General features: G+C 51.0%; 2 protein-coding genes across 2 annotated transcripts in view; one reads left to right on the top strand and one right to left on the bottom strand.

The window, feature by feature from the left end:
* Positions 1–18,777, top strand: part of LOC134028510 (apoptosis-associated speck-like protein containing a CARD) — a 386,877-nt gene that overhangs the window by 255,729 nt on the left and 112,371 nt on the right. The gene's annotated exons all lie outside the window — the stretch shown is intronic.
* Positions 9,840–18,307, bottom strand: rcn1 (reticulocalbin 1, EF-hand calcium binding domain). Its single transcript, XM_062471636.1, has 6 exons — positions 17,749–18,307; positions 16,485–16,678; positions 15,995–16,173; positions 12,972–13,032; positions 11,440–11,639; positions 9,840–11,016 (listed from the first exon to the last, which is right to left on the bottom strand). The coding sequence occupies exons 1-6, from the start codon at positions 17,967–17,969 to the stop codon at positions 10,909–10,911; spliced, it is 963 nt and encodes a 320-aa protein (XP_062327620.1). The 5' UTR covers positions 17,970–18,307; the 3' UTR covers positions 9,840–10,908.

Below are 18,777 nucleotides of genomic sequence, written 5' to 3'. Positions count from 1 at the left end.
TTGTATGCGGTAAATTTGTCGCAATACGACGGTGGGTCACAATGACTGATGGGTCAGAATGACCCGAAGATAACACAAGGGTTAAGGAGGCAATGGCGGAGCCAGGGGGTGGCCGGGGGTGGCCACGGCCACCCCCCGTAGAATCTCGGCCACCCCATTGGCCACCCCAAGCACCACATCAGAGCGGTTAAAAGTTTTGACGGCTGTGGAAAAATGCGGAACCTTTCTCGCACCGCTAGTACACTGTCGGACCCTTTAGCCACGCGCAGCGCGCACACATCCTGTATTTGAATTAAACGGCTCAAGCATGGCCTGAGAATGCCTGTTACCACCTGACGCTTCGACCGGCACCTGCGGCTAAGTGAAGAAACGCAAAACAGAAAGGTATGATATCATAATGGATGTTGTTTTTGTCTTCTAATAACTGTGACTATCCCACCCATGACTATCTATTTTGCGAAGTTTAGAAGCAAGCTAGATCGGAGGAGAACATAGTAAACTGTTAAAATTGCTATATGCTATGCTGTATTTGATAACTACGTTGCCAGAACGTGTTATGATTGTGTCAGGTATATACAGTATGCATTTTGGATAGGTGTCATTAAAGAGGGAAAAATAATGAAGAGGAAGAAGGCAGACATAGCGTCCTTCTTCAGGGCAAGTGGAAAGAAGACAGCTAAGGCAAAGAATGAGGATGAGATGGAGAAAAAACAGGCAGAGAGTGAGGATGAGGAGCCCCCAGAGAGCAGCAACTTAAATGGACCTCCAGGTATACAGTATAGAGACTCACATATAGTACAGCTTGATATGATGTTATCTTATTTACAATTGGCTTAAAGTGTGTCTATTCATATACAGGTCAGGTTGAAAGTGCATTGTAAAACATATCAGTTAGTTTTTTCATTACATTAAAGTATGGCATATTTGTATTTGCTACCCAGAGACACTTTCACTAATATTATACTTTAGCTTATAGTGTGTTTGTTAAACACTATATAGCATGCATTATAAAACCTTTAGGAAAATTACCTGTACACCTTATTGTAATTATTTTAGATGTTTCTGAAAGATTGATTGAGAGCAGGACAGAAGAGTCCTCCCTGAGGAGTGGCCCCAGTGGATCCCCAGGTAAATTGTCAATCTTACATTGTATGTTGTACTCTTCTGCTAACTTTTCCATCGATATTGTCCACAAGTTTATATTGAATATGTTTAATGCTGTAGAAAATGTTGAGATGTTTCCTATATGTGTCTAAAATAGCTCTGCATCGCCTGGTGAGACACATGCTTGCCACCCAAAAATTATCACTGGCCCCATCCTGGCCACCCCAATGGAAATTCCCTGGCTCCGCCACTGTAAGGAGGGCTTGTTTTGTGTCTCTCTCTGCAGGAGGACCGAGGGAGGGAGGGGAGATCAGAAGGATTGGGAAGTCGGGCGACCAGTTCACTCCGGTACACCGCTAACTGGCGTCGGCGCAAGAGGAAGACTTCCTGTAAACGTCGTTGATAGTTATGGTTACGACGCTCAGTCAAGGAGACTGTGACCTCCAGCCTCCATTGATCTGCCTAATCTGTCCCTGCTTAATCTGTACCTGCCTGATCTCTACATGCCTAATCTGCGTTGATTTTTGATTCCCTCCGACTCACAGGCAGGCTTGTTGTGGAGCAGGCAGGCTTGTTCTGGAGCAGGCAGGCTTGTTCTGGAGCAGGCAGGCTTGTTGTGGAGCAGGCAGGCTTGTTCTGGAGCAGGCAGGCTTGTTGTGGAGCAGGCAGGCTTGTTCTGGAGCAGGCAGGCTTGTTGTGGAGCACAAGTACTGAGACAGTGACTATAGAGACTAACACTTCCAGACACTTTTTTCAAACTTTCAAAACGATTTTCGAAAGTATTTAGTAAACCTTTCAAAACGTTATTTTCCAAAACGTATTTCACTTTCACAAAGTATTTCTACTTTGTTACTTCTCATATCTGAAAGAGACCCAGCTAATAGACACACACACACACACACACAGAGACTTGGACAGATACACACACACACACAGACACACACACACACACACACACACACACACACACAAAGAGATACAGACAGATACACACACACACACACACAAACACACACAAAGAGATACAGACAGATACACACACACACACAAAGAGATACAGACAGATACACACACACACACACACACATAAAGAGATACAGACAGATACACACACACACACACACACACACACAGACACACACAAAGAGATACAGACAGATACACACACACACACACACACAGAGACAGACAGATACACACACACACACACACACATACACACAGAGAGACAGACAGATACACACACACACACACACACAGACAGAGAGACAGACAGATACACACACACACACACACACACAGACAGAGAGACAGACAGATACACACACACACACACACACACAGACACACACACACACACACACACACAGACACACACACACACACAGAGAGACAGACACACACACACACAGACAGAGAGACAGACAGATACACACACACAGACACACACAGACAGAGAGACAGACAGATACACACACACACACACACACAGACAGAGAGACAGACAGATACACACACACACACACACACAGACAGAGAGACAGACAGATACACACACACACACACACACAGACAGAGAGACAGACAGATACACACACACATACACACAGAGAGACAGACAGATACACACACACACACAGACACAGACAGAGAGACAGACAGATACACACACACAGACAGAGAGACAGACAGATACACACACACAGACAGAGAGACAGACAGATACACACACACAGACAGAGAGACAGACAGATACACACACACAGACAGAGAGACAGACAGATACACACACACAGACAGAGAGACAGACAGATACACACACACAGACAGACATGAGTGGACCCCCCCCCTGGTGCTGTGCCCTGAGGGGGGGCAGTGTGGGTAATCTCAGGTGAAGCCCACCTGGTGACCCAGCACCCAGAACAGCCACGCCCTGCTGGACACACACAAGGGGGGGCGGGGGGGGAAGAAGGTGGGAGGAAGGGGGGGAGGGAGATGGGACAAACGGGAGAGAGAGGAGGGCGTTCGGGAGAGAGAGGAGGGCGTTCGGGAGAGAGAGGAGGGCGTTCGGGAGAGAGAGGAGGGCGTTCGGGAGAGAGAGGAGGGCGTTCGGGAGAGAGAGGAGGGCGTTATAACCGAGATGAAGTGGATGTGTGTGTGTTCCTCAAGTCGAGCCCTGTGTGCGTGTGTGTTCCTCACATCCACCCCGCAGCAGTCTCTCCCAGGTGGTACATCTCCATATGGCTGACACTGTGCCAGTGCTACCCTGGTTACCCTCGCAGAGCTGGGGGGATCAATAAAGACGTCCCCCCGCGGGCCCCAACGGCCCCCAGAGCTTCCTAACAAGGTTAGGACCCCTGGGAGCCAGACTGGGTGCGAAGCACAGATCTGGCAGCAGGGGGCGCTGTGAGGAGTCTGCCCGGGGCTCCACTGAGGCGTGTCGTGTTGTGTTCCAGACAAGTCTGTTCCCCCGGGGCTGGTGTCCGCGTGCAGCACTGCAGCTGACTGGGGGGGCCAGGGGGGTCCCTGTGTTCGGGGGCTCTGGGACCGCAAGCGCCATGGGGGTGAGAAGCTCAGATGGGGCCTGGTGGGTAGGGTTTCCTCACACACGGAGAGGAGAAGATGGAGAGGGGGAGGAGGATGAGGGGGGGAGGGGGAGAGAGGAGGAGAGGAAGGAGAGGGGGCAGAGGGAGGAATGGAGAGGAGGAAAGGGAGAGAGGAGGAAAGGAAAGGAGGAGAGGGAGGAAAGGAGGAGAGGGAGGAATGGAGAGGAGGAAAGGAAAGGAAGGGGAAGACAAACACCTTGAGTCTGTCAGAGATGAGGTGAGCAGCAGTAATATCCCAGGAGACACACACACACACACACACACACACACACACCCTCTCTTCCCCCTCTCCTTCTCCTCTCCTCCTCCTCCTCCACTCTTTCATCTCCTTCCCCTCTCCTCCTCCTCTCTCCTTCTGTGGAGGATATGGAGCTCTAACAGGATTAGAGGTGTCTCCATCATGTGAGACATGAGATCACAGGACAGCCAGCCTCCCGTGGAGCGAGGGATGGAAGGAGGGAAAACTGGCCCTCCTCCTCCCTCCTCCCTCTTCCACCCTCCTCCTCCCTCCTCCTCCCTCCTCCTCCCTCCACCCTCCTCTACCCTCCTCCTCCCTTTTCCTCCCTCCTCCTCCATCCCTCCACCGTCCTCTACCCTCCTCCTCCCTCCTCCTCCCTCTTCCTCCCTCCTCCTCCCTTTACCCTCCTCCTCCCCCCTCCTCCTCCCTCCTCCATCCCTCCTCCTCCACCCTCCTCCTCACTCCTCCTCCTCCTCCCTCCACCCTCCTCTACCCTCCTCCTCCCTCCTCCTTTCTTTTCCTCCCTCCTCCTCCCTCCACCCTCCTCTACCCTCCTCCTCCCTCCTCCTCCCTCCTCCACCCTCCTCCTCCCTCCTCCTCCCTCCTCCTCCCTCTACCCTCCTCCTCCCTCCTCCTCCCTCCTCCACCCTCCTCTACCCTCCTCCTCCCTCTTCCTCCCTCCTCCTCCCTCTACCCTCCTCCTCCCTCCTCCTCCCTCCTCCCCCCTCCTCCTCCCCTCCTCCATCCCTCCTCCTCCACCCTCCTCCTCCTCCCTCCTCCTCCCTCCATCCTCCTCTACCCTCCTCCTCCCTCCTCCTCCCTCCACCCTCCTCTACCCTCCTCTTCCCTCCTCCCTCCTCCTTCCTCCTCCCTCCTCCTCCCTCCTCCCTCCTCCTCCCTCCTCCATCCCTCCTCCTCCACCCTCCTCCTTCCTCCTCCCTCCTCCTCCCTCCTCCTCCCTCCTCCATCCCTCCTCCTCCACCCTCCTCCTCCCTCCTCCTCCCTCCTCCTCCCTCCTCCATCCCTCCTCCTCTACCCTCCTCCTCCCTCCTCCACCCTCCTCCTCCCTCCTCCCTCTTCCTCCCTCCTCCACCCTCCACCACCCTCTCTTCCTTTCCAACAGATACATGGACCATGAAACGGAAGGAAGGAAGATAAGAGAGGAGGAAAGGGAGAGTGTGAATAAGTTCAACCCCAAACAGGTCTTTGTGTGTGAGGACATCCTTCAGGATGAAGTCGTAATCTTTCACGTGTCCGCATGCTCTCCACAGATAAGAGAACACATGTATGATGAAGTGTTTGAATAAAACGAGAGTTTGGTAAAAGCTGTCCGATGCTGATTTGAGTCTTTCTGACCTCGGTCCAGAAGAGCCTCCTTCACCGACCGCCTGAATTAACGACCAGCTCACTGGCTTTATGGCTCCTAAATTGAAATGTATGGCTGCTTAAAGCCCTCTCTCTAATTGTGTAGCCATTAATGGAGTTCTCTTTATCTACACTGGCTCGATGGGCTCATTAAGAGTCATTATGATGCATGTGCTGAAGTGCGGTTGTTGGACATACGATGATTCACTTCCTGTCTGCGTCCAGCAGGGGGAGTATAGGCTTGCATTTGTACATATGTGTGTGTGTGTGTTTTCGTATCTCTGTCTATGTGTTTGTGTGTGAGTGCATGTGTTTGTGTATGAGTGCATGTGTATCTGTGTGTGAGTGGATGTGTATCTGCGTGTGTGTGTGTGTGTGTGCGTATCTGTGTGTGTGTATTTATGTGAGTGTGTGTGCGTAACCGCTGACTACTCCTGAAAGTGAGACCTCACCAGATGACATATAAAAGATTGATGGAAAACTTTAAGCTTTGTCATCAGAAACTGCAAACACGCAAACCGAAGCCTGTATAGATTTGACACGCACATGGATACACACTCTCACAGGCATGGCAACAACCTAAACATTTAAAAATAATATAAATAAAAACGGTTCTCCCTGCCTCCCTGCTGGCTGTGCTGTCATGTCCCCCTGTGCCTGCCAGAGCACACAGACATAAAGCGCAGCCTCTGGATACTACAGAACCCAATACTTGATCTGATAGTCTCTGACACAGTCTACCAAACAGGAGATTAAACTAATTTCTAACATCTACCTCCTATAATAAATCTAAACACAGTCAAGTATACAGTATAGCTCTGCCACAGCAGATGAACATACAGGAAGTTCAGAGACCAGGCCCTGTGGCATGGGCCTGTGGGGCCAACTCTCTCCTCCTCCACTCTCTCCTCCACTCTCTCCTCCTCCGACAAAACAAAAACATGTTGAAGCGGACACCGCTCGGTAATGAACGAGGGGATCTGGGACTGGACGTGGTCGTCTTTACATCGCGGCTGTCTTACGTAAGGAGTGCGTGCGACTCGGAGGCAGGGCAGAGGAACAGGGCTGTTATGAAAGAGCGTGGAGGCCTGGGGGGTCGGGGGGAGAGGGGGTCGGAGGTCATCTGGGCCCAGGGAGACCATCAGACACACACACGAGGAACACACACACACACGAGGAACACACACACACATGAGGAACACACACACACACGAGGAACACACACACACATGAGGAACACACACACACACGAGGAACACACACACACATGAGGAACACACACGAGGAACACACACACACGAGGAACACACACACACACACGAGGAACACAGACACACATGAGGAACACACACACACGAGGAACACACACACACACGAGGAACACACACACACGAGGAACACACACACACACGAGGAACACACACACACGAGGAACACACACACACACACACGAGGAACACACACACACACGAGGAACACAGACACACATGAGGAACACACACACACGAGGAACACACACACACGAGGAACACACACACATGAGGAACACACACACACACGAGGAACACACACACACACGAGGAACACACACACACACGAGGAACACACACACACACGAGGAACACACACACACACGAGGAACACAGACACACACGAGGAACACACACACACACAAGGAACACACACACACGAGGAACACACACACACACGAGGAACACACACACACGAGGAACACACACACACACGAGGAACACACACACACACGAGGAACACACACACGAGGAACACACACACGAGGAACACACACACACATGAGGAACACACACACACGAGGAACACACACACGAGGAACACACACACACACGAGGAACACACACACACACGAGGAACACACACACACACGAGGAACACACACACACACGAGGAACACACACGAGGAACACACACACACATGAGGAACACACACACACATGAGGAACACACACACACACGAGGAACACACACACACACGAGGAACACACACACACACGAGGAACACACACACACATGAGGAACACACACACACATGAGGAACACACACACACATGAGGAACACACACACACATGAGGACTGAGAGAACGGGATGGAGAGAGGGAGGGGGGAGGGAGGGGAGGGGAGGAGGGAGGGAGGGGGAGAGGGAGAGAGAGAGGGAAAACGAAAAGAAAAGCAGAGAGATGGAGAATAAGATAAATTGGATGTGTTTCGAGGAGAAAGGGAGAGATGGAGAGAAGGAGAAAAGGAGAGAGGGAGAGATGAAAGATCAAATCGTGGCGAGTGGGTGAAGAGATGGGTTATGAAGAGATGGGTTATGAAGAGACAGGTTATGAAGAGATGGGTTATGAAGAGATGGGTTATGAAGAGACAGGTTAAGAAGAGATGGGTTATGGAGAGACAGGTTATGAAGAGATGGGTTATGAAGAGACAGGTTAAGAAGAGATGGGTTATGGAGAGACAGGTTATGAAGAGATGGGTTATGAAGAGATGGGTTATGAAGAGATGGGTTATGAAGAGAGGGGTTAGTCAAGGTTTTCTTCTGCCTCTGAGAAGTCCTGCTGTCTAGTTACTGGTGGAGTGAGACTGCTCTCACCAGCGGCTTGTGAACCTCCACCCAGGACGAACAGCAAGTCTTTCATCATAAATAAACACACAAATAAACACTTTCCACAGAGATTTTCACCATCTGTCACTAGGCAGACTACACAGAGTGCTGTATGGAGAGAGAGGGCAGGGGGAGGGAGGGCGGAGGAGAGTAGAGGGCGGAGGAGGGAGGGCAGAGGGGAGGAGGGAGGGCGGAGGAGAGGGAGGGCGGAGGAGGGAGGGCAGAGGAGAGGGAGGGGGTAGTCTAAGACATTAACATACACCAAAACTCCCCCTCACCCCCTCCTCCCCCTCACCCAGAGGGCTCCTTATCATGGGTGGGGTTGTCCTGATCTGTACAGACACTCATATGAGAACCGTCTAAGGGCATTACAGTATATACACACACACACACACTGTGTGAGTGATTAGGAGCCCATGTTAAACACAAGGCGGGCAGGCTGTTAAATATGACCACAAGGCTTGCCATCGAGACTATGTGGACACACACACACACCCTCCACACACACTGACACATGCAGCCTGACACGTGACACCTCTCATATGTTGAGTTGAAGCGCATATTAAACCCTTAAGTATTTTCAGACTCCGTTATTCAAATGCTTGGCTCCACACTGACCCCCGAGTGCGATCATTAGACAGTCTAATGGGATTCATCAAGACCCAAAAGGCACAAGGAAATTCAAATATATCTACCTCCATGTCACACATTCTTCTAAAACACATAGTGAAGACACTAATTCATCAGTAAACTCATCTCTATTCATGGTCTGTAGTTGACAAGACAAGCCAGAATAAATTGTATACCTGTAACTGTAAAATAGGAATGGAATAATACATAATTTAACATGAAATCTTTCATATTAAATATTGAACATTCTTTACGCGTGGGGTGGGAATACTTTTCACTGGCTATAATGAAATTGCTAAACCTCGGAAAATGTCAAGACCATTTCTATGAAACAGCCTGGATGTTCAGTAAGGCTTCACCACGTCAACCCTCCCATCTCCTGGGAGATTACGAGCTCTGGGTCTCTTCCCAGAGTCTGAGGAACGCTTCTCCCCAGCAGCAGCTAGACTTGTTTAATGACAGCATCATCCCAGCCCACACAAACACTCGCTTCCTGCAACTCTTAATTAACTTGGTCCTGCTTGACTTCCTGATATCTGATATCTGACACACACACCCCTAACATGCACATGCACTCTAAGGTGTGTAAGTGTGCAGTGTGTGTATGGGGTGTGTGTGACACACTTCTCCTAGGTTCCACATGAGTGGCAGGAGGGTGGCAGGGATGCACCCTCGGTCACATGTGAGAGTCACTCTGCTACAGCCGGCGGCTACAGCTAGTCATCGACTCAACTTGATTATCCCTAGCAGTGTGTGCCAGTGTGGGAGTGTGTGTGCTGGAGTGTGTGTGTGTGTGTGAGAGGGGGAGACAGAGAGGGGGGAGTGAGAGCAGGAGGCAGAGAGTGAGAGCAAGGAAGAGGGAGTGTTAGAAGAAGTAGGTTAAGGAGGTGAGCGTGAGAGAGAAGGAGCAAGGCATGAAAAAAAAGGAAAAGACACTAATGTGTCCAAGGTTTTCTCACAGGTGTGTGTGTGTGTTCTCACAGGTGTGTGTGTGTGTTCTCACAGGTGTGTGTGCCCTACTCCAGGACACCTGATCTGTGTAATTCTCTGGTCAGACGTGGGGACTGAAGGGACTGCTGTGATGGGCCGCCACTTTCCCAGGCCCTCACGACACCGTCAGTCTAGACAGTCTCCTCCGAACTCTGGAACAGCTCGTCACACCATCGTACAGCCAAAACTCCTTTAGAAGTTGGCATTCTTATACGAAAGTGATTACAAATTTCTAACGTGAAAAGTAGACGAACAAACTGGTTCTAAATTTTGAAAGTGTATTTTTCTTCAACAAAAAAAACCACTGATATAAATCGTAGAACATATTGTAATTCGGAGGTATAGCATGAAGATGTTTTGAGATAAGCAGAGTTCTGCATGACTCCACCCACACAACATCAGAACCCTTGGCGAGGATAAAAAAAAAAAAAAAGGACAAAACAGAAAGCTAAACAACAGCTTTCACAAGGAAACAAGACTCACTCTCAGGCATAAAATCTATATTCAGCAAATATTATACACATGCATGTCTTGATAAACAAAGAAAAGGATTGTGACCAACATCGAGCTCGTTTTCATGGTGAAGGAGAACGTGTAGAGGTCTTCCAAGACAAGACATGTTGGTAACAGTTTGTAAAAGTAATCAGAATCAGACAAATCAAACATTGACACCACTTCTGTCCCAGTCTGATGGAACAGGCCCAAAAATACACAAAATATGTCAAATGTTAATAAAGGAACGAGTGTGGCCATCTCTGGAGGGAAACACAAGGAATATCAGTAACGCTCTTCACAACAACCCACTTTCAAGTTTAAACAACTAAATAAATTACAGTTGTAGAAGGACTCTTGGTTGTTCCGTCAAAGCTCCACAATCAAGACGGCTCTCCTGAAGACCCAGACCGCTGTCCTCACGTCTGCCTGCTTCTGGGAGGGTTCTGGACACCACAGAACCCATATCCAGGAACTAGGTCTGACAGTGGCTGGTAGCAGCTAGGCCAGAGCGCTGGCTGGCTGGAAGGCAACACTGACGACACAAGAACAACACATCCCAGCTTAGGGAACTGGACCAGCATGGTCGAGGTGGTGTGGTGGTCCTTGACCGACGGACGTTTAGTTTCCTGTCCTGTCCTGTCACTGCAGGTTTAGGTCTCTGTACCAGTCCCATCCAGTCATCAGATATCATCTGTAGTGTTCAGTACTGGCTGACCACAGCAGTGTGTTAAGGCTTTGTTTTGTCACACACGCACACAAACACACTCAAAGACATGTACTCATAGACAAACATTCATATCCACACTCACACCCCCCCCCCCCCCCCCTCTCCCAGTCCCGCTCAGAGCTCGTCGTGGTTCTTGGTCAGGTCCTCTCCGTAGTTAGTGGCCTGACTGCCCACGAACATGTTCCAGTTCTGCAGGATCTCCTCCCTCGTCAGCATCTGGTCCTGAGGACAAACACACACGGCTGTGAGGCTTCCTCACCCCCCACACACACACACACCTGACCCCCCCCCCACACACACACACACCTGACCCCCCCCCCCACACACACACACACCTGACCCCCCCCCCCACACACACACACACCTGACCCCCCCCCACACACACACACACACCTGACCCCCCCCCCCCCCACACACACACACCTGACCCCCCCCCCCCCCACACACACACACACACACACACACACAGGCCAGACCAGATTCAGGCCTTTTTATAATTGTTTTAATTTTATTGTATTTTTTATAAATACAATAAATAAAACGTGTTTTATTTTTATTATCTCATTTCAAACAAAAACACACAAAAAAACAACAACATGAGCTTGGTCTGTGTCCCTGGTAGGACTGACTGGCTCCCATACTAACCTTGTCCTGGTCGGACTCGTACACCAGGTGACGAGCCTCTGCCTGGGCGTGGTCGTAGTCCTGGGGGAGGATCCAGTGCCGGATCTCCTCCACGTCCATCCGGCCGTCCTTGTTCAGGTCTCGGAAGTCGGAGAACTGATCGCGCTCCGTGCGGACCCAGTCCGGCTCAGGACCGCCCTCCTCGTGAGCAAACATGTCCGCTGCAGGCAACACACACCCGCAGGTCAGTGACGAGCTGCCCATCTCACACCCTGCAGGTCAGTGATGAGCTGCCCATCTCACACCCTGCAGGTCAGTGACGAGCTGCCCATCTCACACCCTGCAGGTCAGTGACGAGCTGCCCATCTCACACCCTGCAGGTCAGTGACGAGCTGCCCATCTCACACCCTGCAGGTCAGTGACGAGCTGCCCATCTCACACCCTGCAGGTCAGTGATGAGCTGCCCATCTCACACCCTGCAGGTCAGTGATGAGCTGCCCATCTCACACCCTGCAGGTCAGTGATGAGCTGCCCATCTCACACCCTGCAGGTCAGTGATGAGCTGCCCATCACAGCTGTTTATTAATGTTACAACCTGGCTCAAGGTCATAACCCAGGGAACCACTTGCTGAGTAAAAGGTCAGTTATATTTATTATACGGTGTATAAAGTCCAAAGACCACCAATAACGACAGTGTCAGGGAGGGACCGCCCACAGGGGAAAGGACCACATTATTAATTATCATAACTATTCATTTAGCAGATGGTTTCATTCACAGCAGCATACAAGAGGGGATGTGAACCTGCATCCACACGGTCACATGTTCTACCACTGAGCTGTGCTCATGACAATGGGAGATGCCATAAAAACTGAAAGTTTATGGTTTGGAAGGCCTTCGTAATAATAACATTAACTTGAATTGATTTGGCGCCTTTTTAAGAGACCTAAGGAGGCTTTATACCTCACAGGACACTGGACCTGTGACTCCCGACCACAGAAAGTGTTGTCAGCCACCAACAAACACAGCTTAGATCTCATGATTAGACCATGACAACACCAGGCTACTGCTGTTCCTCTGGGCCGCTGAAAACCTCAACACTGGCCTCAAGTCATCAGTCCTAGACTGAAAGATCTTCGCTGAATTTCTGTCTTACTTTAAGACTTCATCCATGTCTGGGAGACTGGGCAGAAGGGTTTGAGCCCGAATGAATAACCAAAGTGGAATAAATGAAAGTGATGTTAAAACCGTCTATGAAAAACAACATCTCCATGACTGAACATTTGGGATGGGAATCTTTTGGTACCTCACGATTCGAATCAATTCTTGGGGTCACGAATCGACTACAAATCGATTCACGATTTTTAATTCTTAATTAAAAAAAAATATATATGTTATATATGTTTTGTATATGAGTGAATCGATGGGAATGGCTAGAAGACTGAAATCGCGTTTCCAATGTGAATCGATTTTCCCACCCTTACTGAACATCTAGGATGTGTGAAACAGTGGTGAGCAGTTATCAGATGAGGTGAAGGAGGACCTGTGGACTCACCAATGTACTCATCTTCATCCACATGGCCATCTCCGTTCTTATCGATGTCCTCCAGGGTTTCCTGTTTACGGTCAGAGTGCATGATGTCATCAAAAGGGGGACGCGAGGGTCAGTGGGTCTCTGAGAGTCCTGCATGGAGCAGCTACCAGCCCCAGGCAGTACGAGTGGAGCTACGATGATCTGCTCTTCACAGGGCTGACACAACGATTACAGATATGCTGCTGATGCTGGCCTGACCCCCATGGAAGAGATGCCATCCTGGAGATGTTGGAGATTTTGTACAGTAGCGATGCTATCTGACATTTTGTACAGTAGCGATGCTGAGATTTTGTACAGTAGCGATGCTATCTGAGATTTTGTACATTAGTGATGCTGAGATTTCGTACAGTAGCGATGCTGTCTGGATGCAATTCAAGATTGGACTGGCCTTTCTCAGCACCAGGTTGTTAAGGGAGAAGCAAAGCCCAATCATGTTCTGTTGACTTGGTTCATTTGTTTTAGACAAGTGTTTTAACTCTGACCCTGGACGTGTCCTCCTTCCTCTTCACTCTGGCAGGCTGGAGCACCAGCATGACCACTCTTGTGGTCACACACCTCCCCTCCTCACCCCTATTCTCCTCCCCTCCTCACCCCTGTTCTCCTCCCCTCCTCACCCCTGTTCTCCTCCCCTCCTCACCCCTGTTCTCCTCCCCTTCTCACCCCTGTTCTCCTCCCCTCCTCACCCCTGTTCTCCTCCCCTTCTCACCCCTGTTCTCCTCCCCTTCTCACCCCTGTTCTCCTCCCCTCCTCACCCCTGTTCTCCTCCCCTTCTCACCCCTGTTCTCCTCCCCTCCTCACCCCTGTTCTCCTCCCCTTCTCACCCCTGTTCTCCTCCCCTCCTCACCCCTGTTCTCCTCCCCTCCTCACCCCTGTTCTCCTCCCCTCCTCACCCCTGTTCTCCTCCCCTCCTCACCCCTGTTCTCCTCCCCTTCTCACCCCTGTTCTCCTCCCCTCCTCACCCCTGTTCTCCTCCCCTTCTCACCCCTGTTCTCCTCCCCTTCTCACCCCTGTTCTCCTCCCCTCCTCACCCCTGTTCTCCTCCCCTTCTCACCCCTGTTCTCCTCCCCTCCTCACCCCTGTTCTCCTCCCCTCCTCACCCCTGTTCTCCTCCCCTTCTCACCCCTGTTCTCCTCCCCTCCTCACCCCTGTTCTCCTCCCCTCCTCACCCCTGTTCTCCTCCCCTCCTCACCCCTGTTCTCCTCCCCTCCTCACCCCTGTTCTCCTCCCCTCCTCACCCCTGTTCTCCTCCCCTCCTCACCCCTGTTCTCCTCCCCTCCTCACCCCTGTTCTCCTCCCCTCCTCACCCCTGTTCTCCTCCCCTCCTCACCCCTGTTCTCCTCCCCTCCTCACCCCTGTTCTCCTCCCCTCCTCACCCCTGTTCTCCTCCCCTCCTCACCCCTGTTCTCCACCCTCCCCTACCTCTCTCACTTCACCTGTTCACCTCCCCTCCCCTCCCCTCCCCTCCCTCCCTCCCTCCCTCCCTCCCTCCCTCCCTCCCTCCCTCCCCTCCCCTCCCTCCCTCCCTCCCCTCCCTCCCTCCCTCCCTCCCTCCCTCCCCTCCCCTCCCCTCCCCTCCCCTCCCTTCCCCCTCCTGATTCAGGCTCCATGTCTCGTCTGAATCTTGCTAAATGTTTTATGGCCACTTAACCTCCCCTGTCAAGTGGATGTCTAATAATAAACAAGCAGATGTTCATTAAAAATACAAATTTAAGTTACATTCAGACCACTCGGTGCGTGCGCGCACGTACAAACACACACAAGTTCTTGTATCCGATGCTCTATAGACCACATAGAGAATGGCTGGTCTGTAAACCACCTTAACAGGAAATCATGTGTGTGTGTGTGTGTGTTATAGAGGGAACCTCAGAGACTACATTAAACCTCAAGGAGTTGACCAAGTTGTCACATATTAATGTCTGCCATTGTAACCGCACCCCCATTAGGACGAAGCACCAGAATCAAGCGCTGAGCAGGAATTCACAAACTCTCAGCAGCATTTCAGCAAAAAATTAACTATTAATATTTAACTGTGTCAAATGGCTAATCCAACTTTAATGAACACGGAATCTTAGTGCATTCCTGCCTGTGTTTTCCCCGCCGAAGGAACTCAGATTCGGAGTGGGAACCTTAAGTGGGAGGACACTGTCCCAGAGGACACTGTCCCAGAGGACACACTCTCAAAACATCCACGTCAAAACAGGAAGATAAGGGGGTCAGATGGCTGAGCGGTTAGAGAATATGGCTATTAATCAGGAGGTTGCCGATTCGATTCCAGGCCGTGCAAAATGACGGTGTCCTTCGGCAAGGCACACCCTACTTGCTTCGGGGGAATGTCCCTGTACTTACTGTAAGTCGAGCGTCTGCAAAAAAAAAAAAGTGGAGGAAGACCATCCTGCTGGAGTGATCTTCCTCACAGATGAAGATGGAGTTTCCCACATGTTACAAGAACTAGAGAAAGGATCCCAGGGGTAACGACCTCCACCCTCCTCTCCCACCTCCACCCTCCTCTCTCTCCTCCACCTCCACCCCCCTCTCCCTCCTCCACCTCCACCCTCCTCTCCCACCTCCACCCTCCTCTCCCTCCTCCACCCTCCTCTCTCTCCTCCACCTCCACCCTCCTCCACCCTCCTCTCTCTCCTCCACCCTCCTCTCCCTCCACCCTCCACCCTCCTCTCTCTCCTCCACCGTCCTCTCTCTCCTCCACCTCCACCCCCTCTCTCTCCTCCACCTCCACCCCCTCTCTCTCCTCCACCGTCCTCTCCCTCCTCCACCTCCACCCCCTCTCTCTCCTCCACCCTCCTCTCTCTGAATGGTGGGACTAGCCTTGGTGAGTTTCTACATAACTGGACGTAGGAACATGCCACGCCAGTAGCAGTTGCTACCATGCCGACCAGGTGTAAACATACACAGCCTGGTGTGAAGATGCCAACATCCCCTACTCGCTCCCCCCCCCCCCCCCCCCAGGCGGGTTCTCAGTTTCTCACCAAAACCACGATGTCCTTCATGTGGTCGAACTCCTCGGGATGCAGGAAGGAGGTGAACTCCTCGCGGTCGGCGGCCGTGTCTCCGTCCAGGTCGGCTGTCCTGAAGCGCCTCTCGTCTCGCGGCAGCATCTTCCGGAAGCTGAACTGGTCGGTGGTGTCCTCAAACTCCCCGGGGTTGGCTGACGCGGCAGGAGAGAAAACAAACGCATAAATACTCAGGTCTGACAGGACCGTGAGGCAGGTCACGTGACCTCAGGTCTGACAGGACCGTGAGGCAGGTCACGTGATCTCAGGTCTGACAGGACCATGAGGCAGGTCATGTGATCTCAGGTCTGACAGGACCGTGAGGCAGGTCATGTGACCTCAGGTCTGACAGGACCGTGAGGCAGGTCATGTGATCTCAGGTCTGACAGGACCGTGAGGCAGGTCATGTGACCTCAGGTCTGACAGGCCCTAATGGCAGGTCACGTGACCTCAGGTCCAGCCTCACCCAGGTAGTATCCGTACGTGGCCTGCTTGTACTCCTCCCAGGAGATCTTGTTGTCTTTGTTGAGGTCGTAGTCCGTCCACACCTTGGCCACATTCTCGTACACGTAGCGCTTCTGCACACGCTTGATCCACGCCTTCAGCTCTGCGATGGTGATGAAGCCGTCGCCATCACCGTCGATCCGGTCCGCTATCTTACTGCGGAGAACAAGGTAGTGCATCCAGCGTCAGGAAGTACATCAGGGATCACTCTGTCCTGCATGGATAAGCTCTTTGTTAAAGCACTATATCCTAAAACTCTAATTAACACTGTCAGTCTAGAGTGGAATACAGCACTATCACTTATCAGCTGGATTCTATGTTGACTGCTGTTGGCTAGAAAAACCAGAGTTGACTAATTACATATTAGTCAACTCTGGTTTTCTAGCGAGAGGCCTGTAGTGGTGTGATGAGGGTTTTCTACCCAGGAAAGCAGGGTTCTACCCTTGGGAAACTTATTTTTATCGCAAGTTGCCACGTTGTGATGTTACGTGGACCCTCCCACTTGAGTTCTTCAGGGAAGGGGATAGTGAGGGAAAACCGCCAACAGCGCAGCCCACGCCTAGTTCAGCCCACGTCTAGTTCAGCCAACGTGTGTACAACTGTGCCAACATTTCATCTCGGCAGAGAGGCGCAAATCACAACTTTAGAGGATCAGTGTTAAAGACATGTTTCTCGACGGGAAAAACACCGGGCAGTCTTCATGACACGTAGCATTGAGTGCTACTAGACACATTCAAAAGGCAGTTAACAACGTTCTGTCAGTTGTGTCTCTAACTTTCTCAACACCACAAAACTTCCTCCTGACTCTTTAATGCATTATCCATAATTAAGAACTACACTAGGCAATCATGACCCGGGAATGTGTGCAAGCGCAGAGCACTCTACATTTTTACGCATAATAATGTTCCGGTTTTATCCTTTGAATCTTGAATCTTGGATGCGGTAGCATGCAGATGTCTCGTTTGGGCGGCCGTTGTGAAATGTTAATATCCTCAAATCGGAATACACGCGACACAGCCATAGGAACACTGTCTTTGACCCACAAAGCACTCAGAACTTCAGACAAATGCATTTCAGACGATGAGACTAAGTTCCATCACTGCTAGCTTGCTAATACATCTTGGAACGAAGCCGACTTGCCTCGTTGTCACAGCTGGATGAAGTTGAGCAAATCTTTCACTTGAACGACTCCAGCCTAGGGGAGGGGGCGAGCAAAGGAATCTTACCCGAGCCTGTCTTTGCTTTCCTCCGGGGTTAGTTGATCAAACGTCGTAGCCTCCTCTTTACCGAGGAAGGCCTCGTGGTCGAACTGATGGCTCTGATTGTCTTCGTTAGCTGGCCTCGCTAGTTCGGGTTCGTGGTGGACCCGATCTTTCCTCAGTGTGGGTTTACCGAACACTGCGCCGCTGCATAGGAGCAGCGCACACACGTATGTGCGCACGTCCATCAGTAGGCTACAGCGGGTTTACGGGTCTGCTGTTTAGGAACGTGCCGCTGTCTGTGTGGAGCTATGTGAACAACCCGAGGTTACAAACAGCAACAAATGTAGCCAATGTTATTATCCTGCGCCAGACACTAACTTAGCCAACCCTGGCTATCTTTCTTACTTTGCGAAGCGCGGCAGTATTGCCGAAACGCTGTATCCAACTCCCAAGTCTTTCTGCAAAGTCAGAGTGGGTTTTGTTACATTGCAGGTCATTTCAGAACCGCTATAGCCCGCCTTTAGGTAGTACTTTCGCTTCAAACGTATCCGACTGGTTGCTACGGGACACCACTGAGCACCACCGAACCTATTTCGTTTAACTTTATGCACAGCCACTCATAAAGTCGGTTTCATCTCAAGATCTGCCTCATTTGTTGTAGTGTCGCTGCTATTGGTCCATTAGCTGTCCGTAACACGAGACGACCATGGACGCCACGTAGCAAGCTGACACGCAAACTCACAGTCCCGTGGTATGTTCTGGGCTGCCAAAATTGTTGAGCTCTTGTCAATTAACTCTCTAATTACATATCCCTGATTAATTCATTTATTTGATTAACTTGTCTGAATCGAAACACGATTTGTTTCGGTATTTTAAATAGTTTTTTGCTTTGGCGTACATTTGTAGGTCATGTTTGTAGTGTGTGTGTATGTGTGTGTGTGGGGGGGGGGGGTGCGTGTATGCGTGTGTGTGTGTGTGTGTATGTGTGGGTGTGTGTGTGTGTGTTTGTATGTATGTGAAGGCGAGAGACAGAGCAAGAGAGAGAGAGAAAGA

The sequence above is a fragment of the Osmerus eperlanus genome, chromosome 10 (assembly GCF_963692335.1).
Source record: "Osmerus eperlanus chromosome 10, fOsmEpe2.1, whole genome shotgun sequence".
Taxonomy (NCBI): domain Eukaryota; kingdom Metazoa; phylum Chordata; class Actinopteri; order Osmeriformes; family Osmeridae; genus Osmerus; species Osmerus eperlanus.
This window is presented reverse-complemented; position numbering and strand designations above follow the sequence as displayed.